This window comes from Leucoraja erinacea, chromosome 8, assembly GCF_028641065.1.
Source record: "Leucoraja erinacea ecotype New England chromosome 8, Leri_hhj_1, whole genome shotgun sequence".
In the NCBI taxonomy this organism is placed as follows: Eukaryota; Metazoa; Chordata; class Chondrichthyes; order Rajiformes; family Rajidae; genus Leucoraja; species Leucoraja erinaceus.
In genome coordinates, this window is record NC_073384.1 from 35,694,158 (window position 1) to 35,709,864 (window position 15,707).

The window sequence follows — 15,707 nt, forward strand, 5'->3', positions numbered from 1 at the left end:
GTGTGTGTGTGTGTGTGTGTGTGTGTATCTATCTATATTACTAAAAGTCTGATCTTGACCACTTCCTGTTGTTCTGTATATTGATTTTAGAAAAAACGCTGCCACTTACGGCTGTGATTTTTGGCCATCTTACTCAGAGCCCCCCTCCACTGCGCAGGACAAGAGGATTTTACCCATCGATGAAGAATAAAAGAGTTATTAGTGTGACTGAGTAGGCTTGAGTGACTGAGCCGCCATCCCAAGAATCCATACGGCCTACAATATCCATACTAGCCCTCTGGACCCTTCAGACCGCAACACCCATACTAGCGCTCCAGAATGCCACCCCCCCCCACTGGTCACCAATATTGGAATTGGTGGAGAGGTGGAATATTGCGTTGGGGGAGCAGCCCTCCCGTGTGATGCTGGGAAAGTGAGGCAGAAGAGTAGACTATGCAGAGCATTGCCAAACAATGTGAAATGTTCCAAGATCTTCTTGGTAATAGACCTGTACATTTTGAATTGAATTGAAATTAATTGTCATTCAAAAATGAATGAAAAGACATGAATGTTATCCCTAACAACTAAGTTCAGGTAGACAGTGACATGGAGAAGGGAGAGCCAGTGGATGTAGTGTACCTGGACTTTCAGAAAGCCTTTGATAAGGTCCCACACAGGAGATTAGTAGGCAAAATCAGACCACATGGTATTGGGGGTAGGGTTTTGACATGGATAGAAAATTGGTTGGCAGACAGGAAATAAAGAGTAGGAATGGCAGGTAGTGACTTGTGGGGTGCCTCAAGGCTCAGTGCTGGGATCGCAGCTATTCAAAATATCTATTAATAATTTAGATGAAGGAATTAAAAGTAACATTAACAAATTTGCAGATGACAGAAAGCTGGATGGCAGCGTGAACTGTGAAGAAGATGCTATGAGGATGCAGGGTGACTTGGATAGGTTGGGTGAGTAGAAAGATGCTTGGTAGATGCAGTATAATGTGGATAAATGTGAGGTTATCCACTTTAGTGGCAAGAACAAGAGGTAGATTATCATCTGAATGGCAGGTACACACAAAATGCTGGAGTAACTCAACGGGTCAGGCAGCATCTCTGGAGCAAAGGAATGGGTGGCATTTCGGGTCGGGATCCTTCTTTTGTATGGTGCCAGATTAGGAAAAGGGGAAGTGCAATGAGACCTGGGTGTACTTGTACATCAGTTAATGAAAGTAAGCATGCAAGAAACAGCAGGCAGTGAAGAAAACTAATGGCATGTTGGCCTTCATAATGATAGGATTTGAGTATAGGAGCAAAGAGGTCCTTCTGCAGTTGTACAGGGCCCTGGTGAGACCACACCTCGAGTATTGGGTGCAGTTTTGGTCTCCTAATTTGAGGAAGGACATTCTTGCTATTGAGGGAGTGCAACGTAGGTTCACGAGGTTAATTCCCGGGATGGCAGAAATGTCATATGATGAAAGAATGGAACGATTGGTCTTGTATCCACTGAAATTTAGAAGGATGAGAGGATATCTTATAGAAACATAAAATTATTAAGGGATTGGACACGCTAGATGCAGGAAACATGTTCCCGATGATGGAGATGTCCAGAATCAAGGGCCACAGTTTAAGAATATGGGGTAGGCTATTTAGAACTGAGATGAGGAAAAACCTTTTCACCCAGAGTGTTGTGAATGTGTGGAATTATCTGCCTCAGAAGGCAGTGGAGGCCAACTCATTGGATGCATTCAAAAGAGAGTTAGGTAGAGCTCTTGGGCTAGTGGAATCAAGGGATATGGGGAGAAGGCAGGAATGGGGTACTGATTGTGGATGATCAGCCATGATCACATTGAATGGCTCGAAGGGCCGAATGGCCTACTCCTGCACCTATTTTCTAAGTATCTATGTAAAATGCTGGAATAACTCAACGGAACAGGCAGCATCTCTGGAGAGAAGGAATGGTTGGCCTTTCGGGTCAAGACCCTTTTTCAAACTGATGTCAGGGATGAGTGGGACAGAGATAGAATGCAGTCGGAGACAGTAAGACTGGTGGTAGAACTGGGAAGGGGAGGGGATGGAGAGAGAGGGAAAGCAAGGGCTATTTGTAGTTAGATAAGTCAATGTTCATACCGCTGGGGTGTAAGCTACTCAAGCGAAATATGAGGTGCTGTTTCTCCAATTTGCACTGGGCCTCACTCTGACAATGGAGGAGGCCCAGGACAGAAAGGTCCGATTGGGAATGGGAGGGGAATGGAGTGAATTCACAGCTTTATCCTGTGCTACTTAATCCAAGGGCGAGCGGACAGATGGACGAAAGCAATGATCATAGAGTGGAATAGATGACATTTCAGGGTCGAGTCCCTTCTTCAGACTGTCAGGGGAAAGAGGAACAAGAGATATAGACAGTACTAAGGACAAATAAGTGGAAGATATGCCTATATCTCCTGTTTCCCTTTCCCTTGACTGTCAGTCTGAAGAAGGGTCTCGGCCCGAAATACCATCTATTCCACTCTATGATCATTGCTTTTGTCTGTCAGAGAGAGAGAGAGAGAGAGAGAGAGAGAGAGAGAGAGAGAGAAAAAGGCTATGACATATAATACACAATAAACTATATTATAAATACACAATAAACAAGTTATGCATTCTTGTACTCTTACGGGTATGACCCCCCCCCCCCCTCCCCCCCCCCTCCCCCCCCCCCCCCCCCCCCCCCCCCCCCCCCTTCCTTCCCAACCTCAGCCTCATGGACCTTAGAGTGCCCCTAGTTCCTAAAACCCATTTCCATCACTGTCAGCCATGTTTCTGTTACGGCTAAATTATCTTATTTCATGGAGCCAATCTATGTCCTATATCATTTGTCTTATCTTTTAAGCCCCTTGCATTGAAATAAATGCAGTTTAAACCATTGGACTTTCCTCTCTTTTTCCTGTGCTCCTGCCCGTCCTGTCTGCTACTTTTGCTGTCTTTGACGGCAATATTTTCCTCCAACCACCTCCTTTCTGCTCTGAGACCCTCATCCTTGTCATGCTGGGGGTATTCAAGAGATGCTTTAAGATGAATCCATTGATGCCTCGAGTATCCAGCCATGTTGAAATTTTGCAGGCTAAGTCAAACTGCAAAGCAAAGCGTTGAATCCCAGGCTGGCCATGCCCTCATTCAGAAGCATCAAGTAATTGAAACACGTTAACCATACATAAGCGAATAGAAATTTGAAAGTAAGGTGCAGCTTGTTGATTTTGCACAAAGTGTCCTTCTGCAAGTTGTAGTTGTGTGCATAATGAATATTAGTGCAAGCACCTGCAATCAAAAACTATTGACAATTATTAAACGATTTTACTGAATATGTACATACCCAAGGAATCTTGGAGTAGATGAGTCAGCTTGCTGTTTCGATAAGGTATATGCGATCGTTGTTCTGCCAGTGCTCCAAGCACATCAGACAATGCTGCTAAGCTGCGATTTATAAAAGAAGTCTCTCTCAAAGCTGCTCCAGTCACTCCTGACATTCCTGTCAGAAATCAAACCACAGGTTAAACATGAAAGCTAGACACAAAGTGCTGGTGTAACTCAGCGGGTCAGGTAGCATCTCTGGAGAAAAAGGATAGATTATGTTTTGTGTTGGGACCTTTCTTTAGACTGAAAGTAGGGGGAAGAGCTGGAGGTGAGGACAAATCAGTGCTGGCAACAAATGACCTCAGGCAGGCTGGTGCTCTGGTAGGAGAATTGAGGGATACAATGTGATGAACTGTGGAGCTGGTAAAACGACTAGGGTTGAGAAAGGGGGAAGAGGGGAGAGGATCGGAGGGGAGTGTTAGTGGAAGTTACTTAAAATGAGAGAATTCAACATACATACTGCTGGGTTGTAAACTACCCAAATTAAATATTCCTATAAAATTGACTCAGATAAAACTCAGAATAAGCAATGAGGATACCAATAGAAGATAGCATATTCAAAATCACAATTCTTGCCTCTTGCCATCCAGTTTTATTTCTTAAAAAAGTTTATCGAAATTTAATAATTAACTCAAAAATGTATATGGTCTTTTAAATTTGCTTTCCTTTCTCGCTTGTGTATTGCACGTAGACTAAGAACAGAATTATGCTCCTGGGAGAACACATATGCCAATTATCAGCTGTATTGATACATTTAATATTTGATCAGGAGCAGATATCTGTGCTGATTTAAACTCTCCCTAGCTCAGGATACTGAAGATGATTATAATGGTCCACTCCTGCACAACTGGAATGATAATGTCTTTTCAAATTGCTCAGAACATGGCCCAATTAAGGCTTGGTCAAGATTTTCTATTTTCATGGATTTTAGAAACTTCTTTAGATTGTTGAATTGTCATCTGCCATGATGATAATCTCTAGATATCAGATTTTTTTTCTGATTATCATGTACTGGAGGAGGTTTTTCTAACTCCTTGAATAGTTAGCACCAACATCTTGGAGATCTGATGCTGCACAGTGGGCTGATAAGCACAGATACCATAAGGAGTTTCTATATTCTCTTAAGTCCCATTCCACCTTTAAACCATACAAAGCACTGGGCATCTTTTGTGTGCTTTTTAAAAATAAAATATCCTACCATGTCTGTAAGTGGTTGCCGGGAACCAAAATAGACAATAAACAATAGGTGCAGGAGTAGGCAATTCGGCCCTTCGGCCCTTTGAGCCAGAACCGCCATTCAATGTGATCATGGTTGATCATCCCCAATCAGTACCCCGTTCCTGCCTTCTCCCCATATCACCTGACTCCGCTATCTTTAAGAGCCCTATCTAGCTCTCTCTTGAAAGTATCCAGAGAACTGGCCTCCACCACCCTCTGAGGCAGAGAATTCCACAGACTCACAACTCTCTGATTGAAAAAGTGTTTCCTCATCTCCGTTCTAAATGGCTTACCCCTTATTCTTAAACTGTGGTCCCTGGTTCTGGTCTTTCCAAACATCGGGAGCATGTTTCCTGCCTCTAGCGTGTCCAAACCCTTAACAATCTTATATGTTTCAATTCATCCTTCTAAATTCCAGAGTATACAAGCCCAGCCGCTCCATTCTCTCAGCATATGACAGTCCCGCCATTCTGGGAATTAACCTTGTAAACCTACGCTGCACTCCCTCAATAGCAAGAATGTCCTTCCTCAAATTAGGGGATCAAAACTGCACACAATACTCCAGGTGTGGTCTCACTATGGTCCTGTACAACAGCAGAAGGACCTATTTGCTCCTATACTCAACTCCTCTTGTTATGAAGGCCAACATACCATTCGCTATCTTCACTGCCTGCTGTACCTGCATGCTTACTTTCATTGACTGGTGAACAAGGACCCCCAGATCCCGTTGTACTTCCCCTTTTCCCAACTTGACACCATTTAGATAATAATCTGCCTTCCTGTTTTAAAATACACCTCAAGTGCACAATATAACACAAGTATATTGATTGCACATGTACATCATGCATGGTTTTGCCACTGGGAAAGTAGAATCATGTTAAAATGAGTGCGGATGCAGTAGAATGCATCTCTGAGCTAGTTGGTTCCTTCACCAATCAGGGTACTGTCAAAAATCAGAAGATGGAAAGTGCAAAATCACCATTTGTAGATTCACTGCCTTTTAAGTGGTGTGGAAAGCCAATCCCGTTGTACTTCCCCTTTTCCCAACTTAAAGTTATCCATAGAGGAAAACCAGCCACTTTATACCTGTATTTCAGCAGGTTCTAAGTTATCTGTTAGTAATTTAGCATATCTAATTATCCTTGTTGGTACCTAGATATTTGATGAAGCAAACCTCGGTCCACGTACCAATGAACTAAACTAAAACTAAAAGTGACTAATTTGTTCACTGTAGTGGCTAGCTTGTTCGAGTGGAAGGATTTAATGCCGCTTACCTATGCATTCACTGCCAGCAAGATCCACCAGCTGTAGCTTGCTTTTATGTCTTGAAAACATAGTAGATTCTGTGGTTGAGTGGTTCACAGCCACGGATTGTGAAGACTGAGAATTCAATGATGCGCATACATCTAGAACAATAAAGTTTAAAAAAACAACTGAAAAATAATCAACAAACTCGATTACTGGGTTACTTTTCTCTTCAGGCTTCCTTACCTGGCCTATTGTCAGCAGTGGCTTTTGTGGTGACAGTGATTGTTATCACAAGATGGGACCGTGAGGAATGTTCATGGATTAATGTTGAGTGCTTGGCTCTATGTCGTAAACCATGGGAGATAATATTCAGAATTGTTGCAGGATTTTCAACATGTCTGTATTACAACAAAAAAATGATGTTATAAACTAGTAAAGCAGGAAACATTGTCTATCATGAACTGCAAAGAACAAAGTTTAATATTAAATAATTAAAGCTCTATTTGATGCCAGTAGTCTTTGGGAGCTATCTTGAAGGATAATTACCGATGAGGGTCTTATGGAATAAAAATGACCGATGCAAGGTAGAATGCTTTCCTAGTAAAGTTTCAGAATCTGCAGTCGCATTAATTTTCTTTTATGCCATGCTTATAGTACAACCCTGGCCACAGGTTCCTTACGCTACCTTCTGCTCCAGAATTTCCTTTGCTTTTAATCCCTCAAAGAATATGAATAACTTTCAGAATGACACAGATACAGTTCATATTCTGTAATGGTAACTTATCTAGTTTGAGTATGGATAACCAAGTGAAATTCTGTAAGAGAAAAGCAGAGGCTTCTTCTGTAGTTTCACAGATTCTGCTTACTCTTGACTGTCATGCTAAACATCTCAAGTTCACGTTATATAAGTAGAATTAGGCCATTCGGCCCATCGAGTCCACTCTGCCATTCAATCATGGCTGATCTCTACCTCCTAATCCCATTTTCTTGCCTTCTCCCCATAACCCTTGACACCCATTCTAATCAAGAATTTGTCTATCTGTCTTAAAAATATTCACTGACGGCCTCCACAGCCCTCTGTAGCAATGAGTTCTCGACTGCCCCACCAGTCTCTACACTCCTCTACACACCATTATAATCTTCAGTATTCATCATTACAAATGTTTGCACCACTAAAAAAGGTAGGGCTGCATCATCTTGCCAATTTATCATCTGAAGGGTGACCCAGTGGTGCAAATGGGAGTAGGCAGGAGAACAGGGATAAGAGGAAAATATAGGTCAGTCATGAATGAATGGCAGGGTAGCCTCAATGGACCAAATGGCCTAATTCTACCTAAGAATTTATGAACCAGAGTCTTAGATTCGATTCTGTGTGTGTGTGGAGTTGTTCAGCGGCTGGGGGGAGGGGGAGGGGGTGAAGGTTTAACTAGGTGAAGGCAGTCTGAGCAGTAAATTATAGTTTAAGTGGTGAACTTCTGTGGATCTTTGTTTCCATCACTGTTATGTAAAACTTTCAAGTATTACAACTAATTGGGTTGACCAGCTACAATAATGCACAGATCTTCATTTCCACTATTTTAAGAAGACATTGCAGGCATGACAAGGCGTAGGTAGGAGAAATCACTGTTGCGAGAAAATGGAAGGTAAATGAGGCATAGCCACCTCTAGACTACATTGCCGTGTCAAGCATCAAGCTCCTAGAGTCAGTACTGCAAGCAAATTTGTGCTGTCATCAGATAGCATGAGTGCAGTGACCCATCCACCATGACCTGGTGAGCCTATTACTTCAGCCCTCTCAGCCTACACCACAGAGGTCCAGAGGTTCCCTGTCCTATACTTGCAATTAACAGCCACAGGTCAGGGCAACTGGTGTGACAAAATACCTGGTTGCCTATGGGAGACAGAGAGATAGGGACTTGTCCAGTAGCAGAATTCAGCATCATTCAGCAATTTGTACTCATGTCGACTTGAATGCAACAGGAAGTAAAAACAATCAAGTCCATAATTGGTCAACCTAACCACTTGGGCTTTGCCGGTTCAAATTTATGTATCCATTTATTTATTTATTTATTTATTTATTTGTTCTTTAATTAGAAGTAAGTACAATAATATGGTACCTTTTTAGGTACCTAGTATATATTGGCATGTTACAATTCATGTACAACTTCTTATTATTTTTATTTTTACAATAAAAAGGAGACAGAGAAAGAATAGAAAAGAAATAGAAACGTGTGTGATATCAGAAAGTAAGAAACGGAAAATGAGGAAAGAGAATGAAAAGAAAAAAAGCAGAGGATGAAAGCAGTAGAATAAAGGTTGGCCACCATTCACCCAGTCCTGAAACGGATCGTTTCTACGTTTGTATTGCACCATATGCTTCCAAGAAATCGACAAATGGAGATCAAATCCTTTGGAATTGGTCTACTTTGTCTGTTAGGAGGAATCGTATTTCTTCAAGATGTAGGGTTTCCAACATGTTTGAAATCCACATCTTAAGCGTTGGTACCGATGTATTTTTCCAAAATGTCAATATGTTTTTTTGCCGAAATTTATGTATTTAAACGCCATTTATGACTCGTCTCTTGAGTCCACTTGAAGTGTCAATAATGCTTTATTGTCACATGTCCCCAAACGGGACAATGAAATTCTTACTTAAGCAGCACAACAGATATGTAAAAATCACACTCTGTAAAACACTTATTTAACAAAAATAATGCAGTATATATATATATATATATATACAAACACACAAATAAACAAACAATAATAGTGCAAAGTCAAAAATAATGCCTCCAAGTCTATGTAACTTCAAGCCTATTTGGAGGTTGTTGTGTTTATTAGCCTGATGGTTGTAAGGAAGAAGCTGCTCCTGAACTGGACGTTAGAATTTTCAGGCTCCTATTGCTTCTTCCCGATGGCAGGAGTGAAATTAGAATGTGGCCAGGGTAGTATGGGTCTCTGATGATGTTGGCTGCCTTTTTGAGGCAGCGACACTTGTAGATCCCTTTGATGGTGGAGAGGTCAGTACCTGTGATGGACTGGGCAGTGTTCACCACTTTTTGCAATCTTCTTCATTCCTGGGCATTTTAGTTGTTGATCTAGGTCGTGATGCAACCAGTCAATATGCTCTCTACTGTACACCCATAGAAGTTCAAGGGTCTATTTGTTGACATACCCCTGTAAGGCAATAAATCTAGATTCAATAAACCTAGCTGGTGACTCACACGAAAGATGCTGGAGATGTTACAGGAAGGAAGAATCGTGGTCAGTGTAAATACCTTACTCTCACACAGGTAAAGGTGTAAGCATCTTTAATGTTCATTCCAGTATCAGATATGCAGTACATCATACATTCAGTCTGCTGCAGCTACTGAATACAGTAGACAGGTTCTTACACTATAAAGCATGCACTAGGCAGAGTTATTATTACTAAGCATTCTGATTGGCTAACATGCAATAGCCAATCTACTTCTCTTCTTGTAGAAATGAAAAAGCAACAAAAGCACTTTCAACAATAAGCTGAGGGAATATAGTCGGGTTAAACAAAATCGTCATATCTAGTGGGTGGCATACTAACCCACCCGGTCCTCGTGCGGTAGGGGACTGCCTCATCATCCTTTCCTTCCAAAAAGATGGGGACCTGGTTTGGTAATGCCGCGGGAGACCCAACGGGCTTGTGGGGAGAGACCGCTGCAGGGGAACCGGGGGCGGACTGACGCGGGGAGCCCGGGGCACCGGTTACAACAGGAGACGCAGGGGCAGATCGACGCGGGGAGTGAGTGGTCTTGGTTACGACGGGTGGTGGGGCATCAGGCGTCCGTGTGAACACGAGCGGTGGGGCATCAGGACCCGGAGGCGCTGGACGAGGTTCCTTCACAGGAAGGAGGTGTTGACGGTTGCATCTGTAGAGGATACCATCCACTTCGACCAGGTAGGAGCGTGGTTCCTTTGAGGGGCCATGCATGTGCCCCAGTTTGGTATGTCCTTTGTCAGTTTGTAGGCGTACCACTTGTCCTTGTACAAGTGGTTTGAGCGGCTTGCTAGTCTTGTCATAAACCCGCTTTTGCGTGTCTCGTTTAAACTGCACTCGCTTTTGTATCACGGTGGGAGAGCGGACCTGCAGCTGCAGCTGTTGCTGGAAGACGGGCAGTGGTGGATGTGTCTGGCGGGACATTAGCTGCTAGGCGGGGAACCAAGAATGCTGTACCTTGAAATGTTCCGCAGGTTTAGTAGGTCCAGATTTAGCCAGGTAGGAGCGCTCCATGAGTTGTTTAGCGCTCCGAACAGTGCATTCGGCAAGTCCATTGGATTGTGGGTACTCTGGGCTGCTGGTGACGTTTTGAAAGTTCCAGCTTTTGGCAAAGTTCTTGATCTTTTGACTGGTGAATTGATTCCGTTGTTAGTCTGAAGGCGGACGGGTGTACCATGCATGGACAGGTGGATTGATAGTTTTTGGATCACTATTTCAGAGGTGATTGTTGAGAGTAGGTCAATTTCGAAACAACCCGTGTAGGAATCTACCAGAACAAGGAAATGTTTCCCATGCCATTCGAAGATGTCGGCGGCCAGCGAGGACCACGGAAGGGAGCCGGCTGAGGCAGGAAGGGCTGCTTCTGTTGGTGTGGTGACAAGCTGTTGCAGATAGCGCATGATTCCGTTCTTTCACGTATGTACCTTGTCATCCCGGGCCAGTAGATCATGTTCTGGGCCCGTTTTAGTGGCCTCCATGCCGGTACTTCACACGTTCTTCATTGCAACTGATCATCATGGTAATCCTGTCCACAACCTATCAGAGATATTTCCTTTGTCCTCTGCACCCCTCCCTCACTTTCGTGTTTTTTCTCTTTCCAAACTTTTGATGAAGGATCTTTGGCCTGCTGCATTAACCCTTCTACTGTCTCCACACATGTCCAACCAACCAATTGTTTCCAAAATGTTTTACTTCATATTTCACTCCGCTTCCTGTTTCCTGTCATTCAATGTTCTATGCACGTTGCTACTTCATTTTGATCAAAGTTTTTTTTTCCATTTTCATCTGCTACCACATTCCACCTCTTCTATCCATGCTTCATGTTGCCTTGTATCCCAAATGTTGTGTTGACCCTGCATAAATATAGGTGGAGCAGGCCAAGACAGAGCCCTTTATGAGTTACATATGTGGTAGTCCATGCCTTGATGCAACAAGACATAGACAACATTCAGGTATGGGTAAATAGGGAGCAAGTAATATCCGTGTCACCAAATTGCCTGGCAAAAGTCAATTTCCGACATGACAGAATTTATCCACCAATCTTTGATTTTTGATGGTCATGGCCAAGCTATGCTGGACCAGCTATGCCCAAATATATGGATAGGAAGGGGTTATAGGGCTACGGACTAAATGCAAGGAAATGAGATTAACCCAATCAACTTGGTCAGCATGGACAAGGCAGGCCGACGTGCATTTATGTGATGCAAATGCTAAAGAAAATGTGCTTGTAAATTTGTAAGCTTACAGTGTGGGGGCGGGTATTCCAAAGATAACTTGTGCAAGTCAGGAATTATAGTCTGTGTGCAGATATGGGAGAATACCTCAAATATGTTTCCCCAGTAGCTGTTGTGAGATGGACATGTCCAAAATATGTGTCCTACAGAGGCTGGGCTCTGGCCACATCTAGGGCAGCCAGGATCTGTGGTAGAAAAGATTCTGGCAAATTTGTCTCTTGAATAATGAAGACGGTGAAGCACTTTAAATTGGATCAACCCATGGCGTATACACAGCGAAGAGATGTGTATATGAATTAAGCTCTCTCGCCACACCTCATCAGAAAGCTCTACACCCAGGTCTCTCTCCCATGCCGCTTTAGTTTTGTCCCAGGTTATTTGTTTTAATTCCTGTATTAATGTGTAAATTGCTGAAACACGTTTCTTATCAAAGGGGCCCAACTCCAGAATAGTGTGTAATTGGCTCTTAGTGGACAGATGAAGAAATGAGGTAAACACAGTTTTAGCAAAGCTACGTATTTGAAGATACCTGAAGAAATGAGACCTGGGTATATTGTGGTCTTCAGCAAGCGTTTCAAAGGAAGTGAACGTTCCGTCAGTAAACAAGTCACAAAAATATATCAGTCCATTCCTATGCCAATATGAAAACGCAGTATCTAACATTGAGGATGTAAAAAATTGATTATTTGCCACTGGGAAAAGCCTGCTAATACCTTTTAGTCCAAAATGTTACCTGTGCTATAGCCATATTTTAAGCGAGGTTTTAACCACTGGGTTTGTCATTTGTATTTTGCGATTGTAAGGTAGTGAGCAGGTGATTATCGGTAGAGGATCAGATAGGAGTTCCATCTGTGCCCTGTTTACTCTCATATGAATATGTCCAATGTAAAAGTTTTACAATATTTGCAGCCCAGTAGTAATAGATAAAGTTAGGCAAACCTAGACCACCTGCCTTCTTAAGAACTTCCGTATATTTTCTTCATCCTGGGATTTGAAGTGTTCCAAATAAATGATGAGTAGTCTATCGAATTGCTGAAAAGTTGGCCTAAGTATGAATATGGGAATCATTTGAAAAAGATAAAGAAATCTAGGTAAAACTGTAATTTTAATGATATTAATGCGACCTATTAATGAGAGTGGTGGTGTTGACCATTTTTTGAAGTCCTTTGTTGTTCGTTCTAATAATGATTTAAAGTTATGGCTGTGTAAACCTCCCATGGTATGGGTGACTTTTATTCCCAGGTAAGTAAATACATTTTTCTCAAGTTTAAATGGGAAGCTGGAGTAGTTGCCGTTAGTGTGATTGATTGGGAAAAGCAAGCTCTTTGAGTAATTTATCTTATAACCCGACAGGCGGCCAAAATTCTCTAATATATGCAGTAGCTATGGTATGGAGTCAGTTGGGTTGGATATATATACCAGCAGGTCGTCCGCGTACAGCGATACTTTGTGAGATTTACCACTTTGAACGATACCTCTGATACTATCTTCTGTCCTAAGAGCTATAGCAAGTGGTTCTATTGCCAAATCAAATAAGTAGGAAGAAAGGCTGCAGCCCTGTCTGCAGCTCCTATGGAGCTGGAAGTAGTCAGAGATTATAATGTTGATCCGCACAGCTGCCATTGGCGCAAAATATAATATTTTACTCCATGATAAAAATGATGGACCAAAGCCAAATCTTTTGAGAACAGCAAACAAATATTGCCATTTGACACGGTCGAATGCCTTCTCGGCGTCTAAAGAAACAATTACTTCCAATTGTTCTGTGGTGTGAGGTGTATGCAATACATTAAGTAGGCTCCGCATGTTATAGAATGACTGCCTGCCCGGTATAAATCCAGTTTGGTCAGGTTTAATAACTTTGGAGACTTTTGTTTCCAGACGGGTGGCTAAAATTCTTGTGAGGATTTTATAATCACAATTCAACAAGCTTACAGGGCGGTATGAACCACACAATAGTGGGTCTTTATCCTTTTTAAGTAGGACTGATATGGTTGCATGCGACATTGTTTGAGGTAGTTTCTGTTGGCTAAATATTTCCTGGTACAACAATTTAAGTGTTGGAGCCAGTTTGATTGCAAATTCTTTGTATATTTCAATTGGGAAACCATCTGGTCCCAGAGCTTTGTTGCTCGCAATCGATTTGATTGCTTGTAATATTTCTTTGGTTGATATTTGCCTGTCAGTTTGTGCTTGGTCCTCTGTAGTAATTTCTGGGATGTATCGGCTGTCTAAGAAGGCAGGAATACATGATAGATCACTGTGACAAATCTCACAGCCTCTTTTGCCTCTGAGCAGCCACAGGTTGTGAAGAGGTCAAGGATGTGGACCATTACAGGACAGACACTGAGGCAGCTGAAGGACAGCAAACAGTTGCAAATCATTAACATTGCTGGGCGTTTCTAATGGGGCTGTCCCACTGTACAAGCTAATTCAAGAGTTCTCCCGAGTTTCCCCTGATTCGAACTTAGAGAATTATGGTAATAGCCGCTCTTAGGTACTCGGGGCTCTCGTGGACATTTTTCAACATGTTGAAAAATCTTCACGATTCTTCCCGAGCTTACCGCGTTTCCCGAGTACCTGCCGTTAGCGTTATGAGCCGCTAAGAGACGTCCCGAGCTTTGACGTACCTGGTAAGTACATTCTACGTGCTTACCACGAGTTGATATTTTTTTTTAACTCGGGAGAGCTCTTGAATTAGCTCATACAGTGGGACAGCCCCATAAGTCAGAGAAGGGAGCTGAGGAGTCTACCTTTGCTGAATCTACAATAGTTACAGCAGATAAAAGCAAAGGTTTTAATTTACACAAATGTATGTTGGCAAACTTATGAGAAGATGTTGTCCTTGTCCTTTCATGGAATCACACTTTTCCGCACCACCTTCTTAACATGATGTTTCTTTGGAAAAGGTTCTAAGATTTGTCTACACTAGCTTCCATTTTAAAGATTAAATCCTCATTGCCAAGTAATATTGTTCAGAGCACAGCATAGCATGACCACTTTGGATAAACTGCAGGATGTGTGCTGCAGTACACCTCCAGAAATATCCAGAAACAGAATCCCAGAAATTGGAGAGAGTAGCACTTGTTATGTTGCTTTATCCAATTTTGATTTATCTGGCATAAATCATACTGGAGATCGTGTTGAAGTGAAATTACACCAGGAGTGAAATTGAACTGCAAACAGTTATGCAATTGAGGAAATTCAGAGTGTCTCCGAGGATCCTCCAGTGCTTCTACGCAGCGGCGGTGGAAAGCATCTTGTCCGGCAACATTACCATCTGGTTTGGGAATTGCTCTGCCAAGGACAAGAAGGCTCTGCAGAGCTCTGCGTTCGGCCGCCCCCCTGCAAGAACTATGCATCAGGAGGTGCAACTCCAGAGCCAACAATATCATGAGAGACCCCTTCCACCCCTGCAACGGACTGTTCCAGCTGCTACGGTCAGGCAAACGCCTCCGTTGCCATGCGGTGAGAACAGAGGGGTTGAGAAGGAGTTTCTTCCCAGAGGCCATTCGGACTGCAAACGCCTATCTCACCAGGGACTAACTCTACTGAACGTTTTTCCTTCCATTATTTATTATGTAAAGGTATATGTGTGTTATGATTGTGTTTATAGTTTGTTTGGTTGTTTGGCGAGCATTGCCACTTTCATTTCACTGCACATCTCGTATGCGTATGTGACAAATAAACTTGACTTGACTTGACTTGCACTACATGCACTCCCTAGTTTATGAATGGCTGACGTATGCAGAGTTGATAGATATGATTGAACATTTGGCAAGCCATGATCATATTGATTGGCAGTGCAGGCTCGAAGGACCGAATGGCCTACTCCTGCACCTATTTTCTATGTTTCTAAGCCAGTAGGATAGATTAGCAGGATAATACGGGGCTGCAGGCATCTTCCACCACGTGGGAACTTGGTTTGATATGATATGATATGCCATTTATTGCCACTATACATGTACAGTGAAATTGAAAGCTGCTCGTACTCAGTGCATACATATAATTTAGTACAAAAAAACAAGAAACAGAAAAAACAAAAACAGAAGGGAGAAGGGGGGGGGGATAGGTGCACAATTCTGCGGCGCTATATACATATATACATATATACAGATGGAAGTCCGGGTGTTGGGCTGTGAAGTCAGTGCATGTGTGAATTTGAATTAAGAGTAGTTATAATTTTCGGAAAGCAACTATTTCTGAGTCTATTTGTCCTGGATTTGATGCACCTATAGCGCCTTCCAGAGGGCAGCAGGTCGAACAGTCCAAACGCAGGATGGGAGCTGTCTTTGATGATCTTCTTTGCCCTGCTAAGGCAGCGGGAGGTGTAGATATCCATCAGGGAGGGGAGAGGGCAACCAATGATCTTCTGCGCTGTCCTAGTTACCC

The 15,707-nt window shown here is 42.7% G+C and overlaps 1 protein-coding gene across 1 annotated transcript in view; it reads right to left on the minus strand.

Annotated features, from left to right (window-relative positions):
• Positions 1–15,707, minus strand: part of kif25 (kinesin family member 25) — a 95,943-nt gene that overhangs the window by 14,225 nt on the left and 66,011 nt on the right. The window contains exons 13-17 of the mRNA XM_055640006.1: positions 13,592–13,670; positions 9,413–10,011; positions 6,075–6,229; positions 5,858–5,989; positions 3,325–3,480 (exon numbers count right to left, since the gene is read on the minus strand). Of these exons, the coding sequence (XP_055495981.1) occupies positions 3,325–3,480; positions 5,858–5,989; positions 6,075–6,229; positions 9,413–10,011; positions 13,592–13,670 (1,121 nt within the window). The remainder of the gene's footprint in view (positions 1–3,324; positions 3,481–5,857; positions 5,990–6,074; positions 6,230–9,412; positions 10,012–13,591; positions 13,671–15,707) is intronic.